Consider the following 14,765-nt stretch of genomic DNA (forward strand, 5'->3'; position numbering starts at 1 on the left):
TAGTAACACACTACACCGTCATGGATTAAAATCCTGTAGCGCACGCAAGGTCCCCCTGCTCAAGCCAGCACATGTCCAGGCCCATCTGAAGTTTGGCAAAGACCATCTGGATGATCCAGAGGAGGCATGGGAGAAGGTCATTTGGTCAGATGAGACCAAAATAGAACTTTTTGGTATAAACTCCACTCGCCATGTTTGGAGGAAGAAGGATGAGCACAATCCCAAGAACACCATCCCACAATTAATCACATATATTATTTGAATCCCCAAATTCAAATAATACAAATACAATCCATTACTCTGGCAAAGTTTGCTTTAAAAGTCCCATTTGTTTGATTAATTTGTATATCATTGAACGTATTCACTGGTCTACAGTATTTTTGCCTAATTAATTGTACTACAGTTACATTAAACTAAAAGTAGAAGGTCCTTCAACTTGCATAAATACAGTTTAAAAGCTTAAAAATAAACCATTAAAGCCACCTGACAGTATTTTTGTAATTTAGCCCTATTAAGCATAAAAGTGATCTGTCTGTGCATCCTAATTAGGTGAGCGTAGAACGTACATTATAAAGCTTACCTTTCCACTGCTACAGTCCACAAGGGTCAACGACCCAAATGAAGAAATAATCAGCGCTCCATTACCTGCACTAAGTAACCCCACCCCCTTTAACCAAATGTGCAAGATCACGTCTCACAGGTCCGGCACTCTCTGACTGCAACACCCGTCAACAGACCAACCTACTGCCCGGCCGACAGTGTGCCAAGAGCGGGTAGTCAGGGTAGGGATGACTCCCCGGGCATGGAGGAGAGACAAGGAGGGACTGTTCACTTAATTTTAGCCATCCAGAACAGTATGCCAAAGCTCTCCAGCAAAAAAGGACAGCCTTTGAGAGAGAGAAAACCCTCCCCTTCAAACTCAAATGAAAGAACAGAAGAGGAATTGAAAAGACAATCTAGATACAAACAGACATAGAAATGACAGAAAGCGGCAGGCAAGTCCGTATTTTGGGAAAAACGCACACCCACGTACCAATTTTCCCATGATTCTTCACCTCTGCACTCTCTTCTCTTCCATAAATAGCTCCAGCTTTAACAGATCCTCACATTGTGTGCAATATCCTGCAATGAACCGAACTTTGTGTTCCAGCCCAACTCAATACATGCAAACTATTAATGGAAGCCCAAACAGAACATAAACACTGATTGACATTCAGGAGTCAATGACATAAGAGCGTCCAGGAAAATGAAAAATGAAAAGCTTTTAAATCTAGCTTAAAACACGTGCCAAGTTGTTTCAATTTTAAAAAAAGTAAAAGTAACAAATGTCATGTGATGTAATTATAGATGCAATTCCATATTCTTCTTAACAGATGTTATTATAGTTTAGGAATCATTTTTATTTTTATACTTTCTGTTAATGATTTAGTAATTTTGTTTTGTGTGTTGTAATTTTTTTGTCTACATAGTTTTTATAAATTGTTATTTCAGTTTTAGTTATTTTAGTACACTAAATTAAAATTTTAAATGTTGCCTTGACAACTAGATGAAATAACATAGGTTTTTATATATTAACTTAATGTTTATTTTTACTTCTCCTTGCACCTTAAATCTTCAAAATATTTTAAAAATAAGTAAAAAAGTTTTTTATAAATATCTGATGACTTAAATTATATAAATTAAATTAAATTTATTAAAAATATTTTAGGTTATATAGTCACACCACGTGACATTTTGCAAACTGAACTAACCTGGCCTTGTCATAAAAATATAAATATATCTGATATGACATTTTGACCTTGATGCATAGGGGTCCTTTCTCTTTAAGATACCACTTCTTGTTTGTTTTTTTTGCCCAATAACTGAATTCTTTAATGAAGCTTTTTCTTCATTGTATAATCTCTCCATTATTATTTGATATAATTTATCATTTTACGCTCCTCCCAAAAAATTTTGATTTTAATAAAAAGAAACACATGCAATCATATGAGATGGTATTCAAGTCACTGTATGAAGGAGCTGATTTTTTTTTTTTACATTTTAAGTATTTGTGAATTCATATAACAAATAAGAATCACATCACTGACCATTAGACCAATCAAAATGTGCCACTGAGACTGACTATATGTCCCCGTAGTTGGAAGATCAGACTCAAGAAAGAGAAACCACTGCAGATTTGGTGGTGGAGCTTCTAGAGTCTGGGCCTCAAAGGTATAAATCCAGCCCACAAACTGCTCAGATCTCCATCCTGCCTCAGCCACAAATGTTCTCCAATCAGTATGGCATTAATGTCCAGGGTGCCCCAAGCAGACAGTCCCTGCCATCCGTCTCCCGTAGGTCACAATAAACAAAAAGCATCTGCGAATAACCACGTTATCAATCACAAAATCACGCCTGCAACGATGGTGGTCCAATAACAGATGCTACCAATTACGATTTCAAATCATAGAGACAAAGAAACTTCGGCAAGCCGGCACAAACAACAATTCAAGAAAAATAAACATCAGTGGGGCTGGATGAAGGGAACGGAGATCTTGGACATCAAACTGTCCTCTTGTGATGAGCCAATAAGGGAATATGCGAGCGCCGGATTAACTGCTGCTATAACCTACACTTGCTGAATTAGCTTTCCTGACCAAAAAAATTCAGAAGAGGTGTTTATAGTGGCGTTCAATGCAATGGCCCTAAAAACCTGCCATTTTATTTTCTTTGCAGATTGAAGTCCACTGCATTTTTACTTTTTCTGTCTGTGCAAAACACACAGCCGCAATACTAGAGGACAGTTGCTATGCAGTTACTACACTGTCAAAAATATCCTGTTCAATTTATGCTAAAAAGCACAACTGTGGCTGCCAGAAATGACAATGTAACAAAGTTTCAGTTATTACAGAATGGCACATTGGTACCTGTATATTTAAAACTTAAAACAGTATATTTCATTAAATGATAAAATGTTAATTTACCAACCTGCTTAAACTATCAAAATCCACTTTGTACCTCAAAATGTATTGATAACCATAAAAATAATACAGGTGATAAAACAAAGCAAAGAGTTTATCACAAGAGGCCTATCCATTAAAATATGGAAAACAAACTCGTATATAGACGCTTCGGGGTCATACAAAGAGAAAAGACCATCATGGTAACACACATGACATTAAAATGCAATAAACATGAACTAAATCACATAGAATAGAAAACAAAACATGGGGACTTCCGGGAATGTCTTACTGTTTTCCCCTGGACATTATATGGTAATTCATAGTTTTTACCCGACATAAATTCATCAGTATTTTACAGCATAATTACATGTAATGCAATTTTAAAACAATTTTTCACCATATATGTTCCAGTAAGCTACAATTGTTACTGTAGCATTAATACAGTGTTATAAAAATTGTTGCTAGAGCATTACTAGAAACCATTGCGGGTGTTTGTTAAGTGATAACTTACTAGCTCAACTCAAATAAAAACCCATATCTCTATTACATAATCGTCCTTAGTCATTTCATATTCCTTTCTGAATGGGACCCATGCATGTTTTCCCACCTGAAAAAAGTCTGATCGCTTAGAAAAGTAAAAGCACATCTCTTTCCATCAAGCCTCACAGTTTAAGCCTCATTCCCAGCATCCTGCTGAACGCACCAAACATTTAGGGTTAATAAAGAATGAGTATCTCAGCTGGGGAGTATAAAAAAGTGTTACAGGCCTTTTTCCTCACTGAGGGGTGGTAAAGGGAAAGCAAGGGAGCCGTGTGTGTGAATACGAGTGTGTGTGTGTGTGTGTGCAGGGTGGGACAGGCAGTGGAAGAACAGAGACTGCCTGTTCCAGTGATGAAGTCAGCGTAGCGCCATTACATACTTCCTGCGCTAATCAAATATGTCTCCATGACAAACAAACGTACAATGATCAAAACACAACACACGCAGGATTCACCTCAAACTATTTGTATTCATAATGAGCATGAAAACTATTCAACTGCTAGAACTGGTCATCAAAAATCAAATATATGAAATACGGGATGCGTCCCGTTCCATGATGGTTACAGCCCTGCATCCTCAGGAAATGACGGGATAATCTGCACATCCTATTGTGTGAGTTATTATTTGCACTTCCTCCTGTAAGCCCGACACACACTAAATCACACACAGTCTATTAGTGTCAGACTGTTATCAAGAACTTACTCTACCGCACAATGTTGTTGTTACTAAATATAACCCAAGAGAAAGCCAAGGGAAAGTCAGAGACTTCAAGGCTGTCCGATACAAAATATAAAGATAAAATACAATCACACGTCCGATTACTCATCAGGAATTCCTGTGGTGTGACTCTTAAATGAACCTTCATGTCAGTAAATCTAATGGTGGCGGTTGCTTTCAGACTGTTATGATTGAACATTTCAATATGATGTGAAACTTGAAACTTCAGAAAGAACCAAGTAAAACACACTAATCAGTGACCACACTCATTTTATGACTATACATAAATGGCTCAATATGCTTGTAAAGAAATCCCCTTGATTATGGCTTATATCACATAGTAATTACTTGCAACTTTTTTACTGCTCTAAAGTCAACAGCATGAATTATTACAGTGTGTTGCTAAGTAGCATTCTATTGTACTGCTAGCTCTCTTACACATCTATAACTCTTTCCCTAGGCTTTTCTATAAGTTAAACAGCATGATTCTCTTCAAGCAGACCAGTTCATATAGATGAGTGTGATATAATAAGCTTTGCGTTACATCCGTTTTGTGTATCAGGTAGATACACTAAGCTGAAATAGTCCATGCAGGGTCTGATATTAATTGACAGCTCATAGAAAGTACATGAGAGAGAGAAACAGAGAGAGAAGTTATTATAATGTAGGTGGCAAATCATATCAACTATTTACTAAGCTATAACAAGCAACCAGCCTATTGAAAATTAAAGCTTCTCTTACAGTCTTCAAATTGTGGTCACTTTTAATGTCTGTTTAGCTGTATTCAGTGCTGTACAGCAGAGAAACATCCTTCATTGATGATCTCACACCAAATCTATCCTCTTATTAGAATCTTCTTTTGCATTGCATTTTGGATTATCTTTCCTCTCACAATAATAATGACACTGATTTTCATGTACCTGCTTCAAAACATACAATAATACTAACATAGCGGTAGTGCAGGGTCCCTCAAATCTTGCCCTGGAGGGCCAATGCGCTGCAGAGTTTAGCTCCAACCCTGATAAAACTCCCCTACCTGTGATTTTCGAATGATTCTGAAGACACTGATTAGCATGCTCAGGTGTGTTTGATAGGGTTAGAGCTAAACTCTGCAGGAAAATGGATCTCGTGGGCCGGATTTGAGGATCCCTGCTGTAGTGCATATCCAAAATGCATGATATTACCATGGCAATAAACCATTACAATATGTTTTCAATAGCAATAATATTAGCTACACATTTTACATTAATTACAAATGTGTTAAAATAATAAATTAATTTAAAAATGTAGTTTAATTGTAATAATTATGTATATTTAAATTATATTTTACAGTGTTGTATCCATTAATTTTTATTTTGTATTAAATTTTTCTTAGTTTCCAGAATATAATTTTTTTTTTTTTTTTGGCCACTGCCATGTTGAAAGAATGTGAGAGCATTCCTTTACCTTACTGAAGTTTATTAGAAACATTATAATTGACTTTAAAAAAAAATAATAGTACAGGTTTAATAGATTCTCTTAATCGCTCCAACCCAAAACGCTGTCTAGGTAGTAAGCACACTATGTTTTGAGACACAGCCGTGGTCTCTAGTGAGGCGTTTAATGCAAGATGACGCAGTAACTATTAGTTACCAGCTCGTGAAGTCATATGATGACTCTTTCTTTCTGCTCCAGTTTTCAGCGCAGTTTCACCCCTGGCGAAGAGTGGGGAAAACCGAGGTACGCATTTCCTTAAGACTTTCATCGACGGCATAACGCAGTAAACACACAAACTCAAACGCTGGTTTCAAATGAGTTCTTGCAAGACTTAATTAGCAGAGTGATAAAACTTTTACGAGTTTATGAGGTTTTCATTTGTGGTTATGTAATCATTGTCCCTACAGAAAGAGAACGAGACTTTTATGCATCTGACATGTTTCACAGTGAACATGGAAAGCGTGGAGCAGCAATTTCCATTTAATAGCACACTATACATCTTATACAAGAGTATTTATTTACCATATCAGACAACAGATGCAAAACTGTACTGTATCACTTTCACTCACTAACACATAACAGAGGAAAACTACATATCAGATCAGTGTTGCTCCTAACATATGATTTGCATAATATACATGACAGAAATTATTTCAATACATTAACACTAAAGAGATCTAATCACATCTCATTTCAACCATTTCATGTCCATTTCTTTAGATTCAGGACCTCTAGACATGTAATCTAAAATCCATACTGAATTAAAATACTTTACCTTGCTCATGTTTTTGGAGAATATTCCAGCTAAAAAAGTTTTCCTGAAAGATTTCATGGGCTACATCCCCATTGAGTCAATGGAGTGGCACTCGACTACTGATGGAGTTGTTTTCTTTACTCTCACTAAACTCATAGTCTGGCAGTGGGAGGAGCTACAGCGGGAAAAGAACACTGTGGAATGTTGCAAACGTTTCTGATTGGCGGCATCCTGACGAATCGACAGCTGATTGGATGGAATGCAAATTAGAAGCGCCTGCCTTTATGAATGCAGCGCTGTTCTACGCTATAGCATCACTTTCAATAGCATATGCGTTTAGATATTTAGCTCATTTTGCTTATAATATTTACATTTTTAATGAAGAGATAATTCTATCATCTACATGCTATTATGCTACATTTAATTATGATGTTATACAACTTTGCAAAACAAGTTATACATTACCTTGTTTCTGATATGCATTAGACATATTTTATTTATTTTTAATGATCAATATATAATATACAATAATAAGCCAGAAAATTAGTCTGAAAATCAGTGTAATGCATATTTTAAGTGGAACTATGAAAGAACTATTGAAAGCACAATAGCGACATCAACTGGTCATATGTGGAGGCACAACTGCACTCTGGAGTACTTGCGTTCATAAGAGTTTTCTAGAGATGAAGCAAAGCTCACTATTATTTTAACGTCCTAAATGTCGCTTTTGATACATTTTTGAAAAGATGCAAGTTCCAAACACAATTTTAAAAAATTATAAAGCACCTTCAGCTAGGCCTCATATCAAACATCCCAGACTTAGTGTAGAAACGGATAAATGTATTAATGAATGTGAATTACTTAATGATTGACTGAAGAATGATTATGTGATTATAAATATGTTTTGAATTTTTATTGCAACTTCTATAGCCTATCACAAATCATAAAACAAGAAGATAAGGGGTGTTTCAAGTTAATCAATGTAGAGATACACGGGGAACAATATGGGAAGGAAAGGGAAGGGATAAGGAAGGGAGAGGGAAAGAAAGAGAAAGCGTGAGTATCAGGTGTGGAGGGGAAATTATACAATCCAATTAAGGAGAGTGAGAGAGTAAGGCTTATTGAGAAAGGATAAAGAGAGACCATGGAAGAGTGTGTGCAGACAGGATGTGGAAGGCACATGGTTGGGGAGAGAGGGGCCCTCCAGCAGGCAGACTGTGGGACTGACGTCCCGTCCCGCTCACCAAGCCATGTGCATACAAATTTATACTGTTTACAGAACCAGCGGAGAGAGACTTCTTTGTCTAGAACTTGTTTAATCATTAAAATAGAACTGCATTTTTCAGCATTTCTTATATACATGCTCTCTCTTTTCCATCTCTCCCTGTTCTCATATTTAAGGTTTGGGATTTAAACAAAGCCACAGCACATTACATTTTGACAAGTAACTCATCCCATATGTTGGTGCTATGGATATGAGAGATACCTCAAAATCATGCGGCTTGTGGAGGAGTATGCTTTAAACATGACAGATGATAAATAGGGGAAATATATTGTCATCTATTATATTCATATATTATCAGTATATTATTTCCAAATGGTTTGAATGATTTAACAATTTAAAACATATTTGAAGAAGTTTGTAACAAAGGTAAAACAATAAAATCGCATTTTGCACATTTGAAAAGTAGTAATAAATACAATTTACAACTCATTGCATTGCAACTGTCATTTCCTTACCAGAAAGCTGAAATCTTTCACTTAAAATCAACTGGTTTTATAAAAATGCCTTTAATAGAAGAAACTTCCAATATACTCTGATTTGCATGTGTTTTTTAATTAAACGCTGAATCATTAGAGCTTAAGTGAAATTGACACAGAGGAAATTCAGTTTTCAGGTGATATTTACTCTGATTTCTTTTCATATTTATTCTCAAGCTCTTCATTGGCACGGGTTTCTCCTTAGTAAAGAAGTAACTAACTTTAACTGATGTTATGATGTTAAAAGGAAAATTTCAACAAGAGATGAATTCATTCTAAATAGTTCAAACAAATTATATGATCATACAAATGATTTGTGCAGTCATTTCACTCTGCTTTAATAATCAGTTTTAATGTCAAAATGTCATTTTAAATGATTCAAATTACGATTTTAAATTTTTAACGAGTTGAAATATTTGTCAGGGTAAAACAATCAAATCTATACATAAATACAAATATTCAATTGATCAAATATTTATAATATTTAATAAAAACAGTTTTTAAATAAATGCTGTTGTTTTTATTTATCATGAAAAAAGTCTCACAGTTTCCACAAAATATTAAGCAGCACAACTGTTTTCAACACTAATTGTAATAATAAGTGTTTTTTGAACATAACATCAGCATATTAGAATGATTTCTGAAGGATGATGTGACACTGAAAACTAGCTTTGCACCACAGGATATATTCAAATAGAAAACAGCTATTTTAAATTGTAATATTATTTCAGTTTTACTGTATTTTTATCAAATAAACGAAGCCTTAATAAGCACGAAAAACTTTTCAAAAATCTTAGTGACCCCAAACTTTTGTGGACAAAAAGTGAGAAGGGAAAGAAAAAAAAAGGTGTAACTGGAAGAGAGTTGGCTGTGGAGAAATGAACACAGCAGTGTGGGATGAAATGGAGCAGGATCATTACTCACAGACAGCACCCCCAGCTGTGGAGGTGGAACCGTGTGTCAATGGAGCCATGTTTCTGCCACACAGAGGAGACCTGTGTTACCGCAACACCTAAAATCACTCAGAATAACAAAACAGGAAGTCCCGGATATTTAGAAACACCTGTGGCCAAGTCAACACATACACTTTTACATCTTAGGCCCTTTTCAAATGAATGCACTTTGGAAATACATATCTGTCGTTTTCTGATGTAATGTTGACCAACAGTTTTGGATGGAATGTTTGAGCGAGAACACTAACATTATTTGAAAAAGAGGAGGATGCTGAGAGAGAAAAAGAGAGACATGCAGAAAGAGGAAATGGAGGGAGGGGTGAGTGCAGGAATGATTGGGTACAAAAGAGCCAAGCGCTGATTAAATACAGCTGTGGAGGGAGGGAGAGAAATAGATGGAGATAGAGAAAGCGAGAGAGATGGTGAGGAGGGGATGGACTGAATGTCGGAGGGGCAGAGGGATTCAAAGAAAGGGGCGTGCTATAGAGATGAGGAGAAGACAGAGAAAGACAAAATCTGAAGACACAGGAATGGCTCCACTTTTGTGGACTTTTAGAAAATAAACTTGCTAAAACACATAAAATGAACATAAATGCTGTCATTTTTGTTATTTTTATGAAAGCCATGATCATTTTCACCACTACATCTCAAATCATGTCTTGTGATTAATAGACTTATGTCGTGGGAATTACATTTTTAACATCTCTCAAATAAAATACAGACTGCTGTGTTTTGCTAACAGATAGCAATTCTTGTGAAAAAACATTAAATACACATTTTTTTTTGACTGGCAATGACGCAATAAAATGATTATCCTGATTTTCTTTTCATGTCAAGTCCTTCACTGGAACTTTTGTCTATAAATGAGTATATTAACCTCTGATAAAATTGTTATGATGGAAATAGAACAGAGGGAATAAATAATAACAAAAAAAATCTAAATATAATTATATTAGTTCACTCTGTTTTCATTATTTAAAAAATAGTGTTAAAATATAATATTTTAGAATGGATTTTAATATTTCATATTATAATTTTTTATATATCGTATAATATTAATATTTTGAATATATTTTAAGAAGTCTGGTTGTGAGGCGTTTTAAAACGATTAAAAAATGTTTACCATGAAAAAAGCTGAATTTAAAAAAAAAATGACTAAGGCAAAAGAAACACAGAATATTTAAACTGATTGTTATGTATTTTATGAAATGCTGAATCATATCCCTCTTCTCATTCTCTGCCCATTTCCCAACTCGCTCCCAAAACATTTACAGCACGGCACAAACTCTGCAGCGGGCAGATGTCAGGGCGGTATTCCGAATGGTGAAGGAAAGCAAACAAAGTGCAAAGAGATTTCAGACAAAAATTGTTTTTATGATCCCAGCACACTGGGGCTTTGATGAAGTGGCACTAAAAGGACAGGGATGGCTTTCCTTTTCCTTTCAAGTGTTTCCAGTTCACATTCCTCATTGCACACACGATTTTTATCGTGTTCTCTCACTCCACACACACATCCTCATTCTGTCAGAGCAACACCCTGATGTCTGACCATGTCCTCCTGAGAATACTCAGATAGTTACATGCTGTAGGTATTTGTACGCATCCAAGCTTTACAGAGCTTGATTTCATGAGAATGAGGGAATGTGATCCAGAATTCCAATGTGAGCAAAACTTGTTATGCAGTCACTAGGGTGTTCTGGGTGGTTTCAGTTGCCTAAATTATAATTCAGATTGCTCAGAAATGTAAACGTTTGGTATGTTTGTGTTGATGTTTTCATATTTATGTGCATGTTGGGATTGGTGGAAGAAATAAAAACATGTTTATGTCCCTGTATGCGCTTTATACCAGCAGCATGCATGAGTGTGTGTTCCTGGGAAAAACAGAGCCTATTTATACATTGACCAGGCATTTTCCTGTGTGGTGTTTATAGTGGATGCCTGTGGATTATGGCTGCAGTAAACTAGCACTTGTTAAAGTTTCTGTCATTCCATGGATATTCTAGGAATATACCATAAGTCCCAAAGAGCGAAGATAAACAAAGAGCGTAGTTTGTGAACAGCTGTGTTTTTAGATGGCGTAGAAGAATGGAAACTTAAATGCACATAATGCACAGCAGTTTACTGGATATTGATTAGAACTAGCGATGGAAATAAGGCACTTAATAGAAATTCATCACTAAAAAATATTTGGTTAGTCAAGGGTTTAGAAAATTTAGCTCAAAGGAGCCTGTCACAACTTTTGAACCACAAACAATAAACATTTTGAAAACAAAAACGCACAAAATAAAATGAAACAAAAACAAAATTAAAATAACTATAAATAAAACACGATAATACATAACACAAACAAAAACCAAGAAAAAAAACAATAGACAAAATAAAATAAAAATCAAAGAAACAAAATAAAATAAAACAAAATTAAGAATAATAAAACAAAAGACGAAAAACAAACAAAACAAAGCCAAATAATAATAATATAAAATAAAATAAACACTGGAACAGACACTGGCTTTAGGTGCAAGTCCTAGATATACCAAAGGTCATATTCACCAAAGCCAAGTTATGTTCTAGGTCAAAGTGACCATCCAGAAGTATAGCTCTCCCTCAGAGACAAAGAAGAATGACACAGAACGTAAGACCTCACAGACTTATAAGACAGAGACTGGAATGAAGCCTTGGTATTCGTCACACTAAGACAAAAGCAGCTCAGAGAGGACAGGCTAAAGCCTCTCTTTGTTAAATTACAAAAAACAATAAATAGCCAAGAGCAACGAATAATGCAATCTGTAATGAAAGGACACAATGATTGATTTGGTGTGACGAGTAAGTAATGTATCGGTGCAGCTTAGTGGTTAAGGATGCGAAGGGTCGTAGGTTCAGATCCTGCGAGGGTTGATCTATGAAGCCCTTGACTAAGACAACAAAACTTTGGTTGCTCCACTGGGGCTTAGAAAGCATCAGCTAAATGGCAGATTGCTTAGTTAGATAGCATCATAAAAGAGTTATATGCTTGCATAACACAGTGTTTCATTATAGTCTCATCAGCAGACCAAAATTCTCTTCTACGTGACATGATCATATACTGATTTAGGAGTATTACCATTAAACTCTGCAACCACAGCAAAAGAAAACTAACTAGCCTGGTATTAAAATGAAAAAATGTCTGTAAAAACAATCATTATGGTTACAATAATAGGAGGAAGCATTCAAAATAAACCACAGCCTTATGCAAGTTTGCTATTAAAATATCAACAGGACAGTGGATGGACTCTTTTACAGTCCCATAGTGACAAGACTAAAACGTGTGTGTGTTTGGCCACAGATGACGGACCTGCGGCGAAATATTAAAAGACATATAATGATTCCCAGGCCTGCTTCACACGATCAACTACAACTTTGTGACATCATACAGAGGGCTCAAAGTTCCCACGCTGCACTACACGTGAACGAGCCTCAGGGACCAAACCATTATAGACTTTCACTCTCAGGCATGTAAACACACAATCAAGCCCTCCTCAAGTTTTCCAGGCCTTCTTTGTCAGTGTCAACAATCAGGGAGACATTGCTACTTCAGAACACACATGCTCATCCTCACACAAAGATCTGAACAAACCCCTAATCCTAAGTATTCAACTCTAGCGTGCAACTCATCCCACATACTGTTTGTGTTACGGATATGAATGATACATCAAATCTTTCTGCTTTTAGAGAAAAGGTGTGATATTTATTTTCTAAGTGACCAGATAATTTTTTTATTTTAAGTTTATTTCTTATTTTTTTATTTCTAGTTCTCACTATTAACTACGATTTTTGTCTCAATAAACTCCTAGTTTGCTGCTTATTAATAAGGTAGTTGTTAAGTTTAGGTATGGGGTAAGATAAAGGGATGGTCATGCAGAATAAGGCATTAATATGTGCTTTGTAAATACTAATAAACAGCCAATATGCTAATATTGCATGTTATAATATGCATGCTAATAGTGAGAATTGGTTCTTAAAATAAAGTGTTACCGATTTTCACATTGTGTACAATAAAATGGGTGAAAAACATCCCATAGACTTATTATAAACTAAAGGAGGGATCAAAGTCATATCCAGCATAGGAAAATTCAGGCATTTAGAGGTGAGCACAGAATACCTTAACAACCATGCAGAACACTGTAGCAACCACCAGAATACCCTAGCGACCCCCCAGAATACCTAAGCAAGTTCATGTGTACAAATCTATTTTCAATAACATGATAAACACATGAAAACACAAACCAAGCATAAAACACTTCTAGACCCTATATGTACCAAGCATGTAAATGTACAACATATACGTAGACTAATTGCAAATGCATCCTATCCGGTGCTGTCCTGCACTACAAGAGAATAACTTCACTCATAACAACAACTTGCATAACTTCTAACTGACCCCAGCTCCTCACATGGGTTTCACCACAAACAGAGTCTTGATGTTGCGACATTGAGGCACACAAGTAAACATGTTCTCTGAACTCTTCACCTGTAAGTGAATTCTAGAAGTACCCACCTTGGTCAGCCTCATGTTTCCCCTGGACTTTGCTTTCTCCCTCCTTAAAGACCCTCTCACTGGTACCGGATCTGGTTCGTCCCCGCAGCTATCCACACTCAGGGCACAACCCATATAGAGATCTGGACCCTGCTGGTCCGTCTTTCCACGCTCGCTCTCACTGGATGAGGTTTCCCGAGCACACAAGAGCAGCTGTTTTTGTCCACTCACTCGAGGCCCTTCCCCTTTTCCTGGCTTTCATTCAAACACACACACATGTTCGCCAGTTCACACTCATCTGTCTCTCGTGAGCACACATATGTAAACAAAGGTGAGAATATGCCCATTAAATCAAAAGTCTATTAGCACTCTGAAAGCAGCACGCACACAGTCAGCCAAATATACACAACTCACAAGCCAACATCCAGAGGATATCAGCCCCCACCCCCTACTTTTCCCAGAAACACACACACTATTGTGCTCAAGTTCTGTCTTTCAGACTGTAAACAGACATATGCTGAATTCTTTTTTGCCTTCTTAACTGAGATTATGCTATGCATTTCTTCCTTAATTGCTTATTTTTAGTGTTAGGAGAACATCAAATGATGCCTTGAATCATACAGGTTGTGGGAAAAAGATGTGCTAGTACTTTTCTAAATAACAAGATTTATGATTTTCATCAGGTGGACAATAAGATGGGAAAAAAGTCGCATAGATGTACATTAAAACCATATAATATTATAGAGACTTTGAAAACCCTAGCAATCACCTAACAACACCATAGCAATCAGCCAAAATACCTTAGTAATCACCTAACAACTTGCAACCACCCCATCATCCACCCAGAACATCCAAGTAATCACTTAGCAACACCCAATCATCCACGCAGCCCTCCCAAATGATCACTTAGCAACACCCTAGTAACCTCCCAAAACACTCTAGCTATCAGCTGATAACACCCAATTAACTACATATGAGTGCTAAAAAACACTTAAACAGCTTCTCTTGAATCTGAAAATGTTTTCTCCAACAGTTTGAACCATGTAAATGTGATCTCTTGATAAAATCAGGACCAAAGTATGGCTTTGAAATGAAGATAAATAAATAAA

At 36.1% G+C, this 14,765-nt stretch overlaps 1 protein-coding gene across 1 annotated transcript in view; it reads right to left on the reverse strand.

The window, feature by feature from the left end:
* The window catches only part of LOC306859998 (tensin-2-like), a gene marked incomplete at its 5' end in the record, with an annotated part of 50,124 nt that extends 36,206 nt beyond the window's left edge, over nucleotides 1-13,918 (reverse strand). Inside the window, 2 exon segments of the mRNA XM_079401497.1 lie at nucleotides 13,678-13,837; nucleotides 13,839-13,918. Coding sequence (XP_079257623.1) covers nucleotides 13,678-13,837; nucleotides 13,839-13,918 — 240 coding nt within the window.
* Nucleotides 13,919-14,765: the final 847 nt, after the last annotated feature.

Source organism: Barbus barbus, assembly GCF_936440315.1.
Source record: "Barbus barbus genome assembly, chromosome: 40".
NCBI lineage: Eukaryota > Metazoa > Chordata > Actinopteri > Cypriniformes > Cyprinidae > Barbus > Barbus barbus.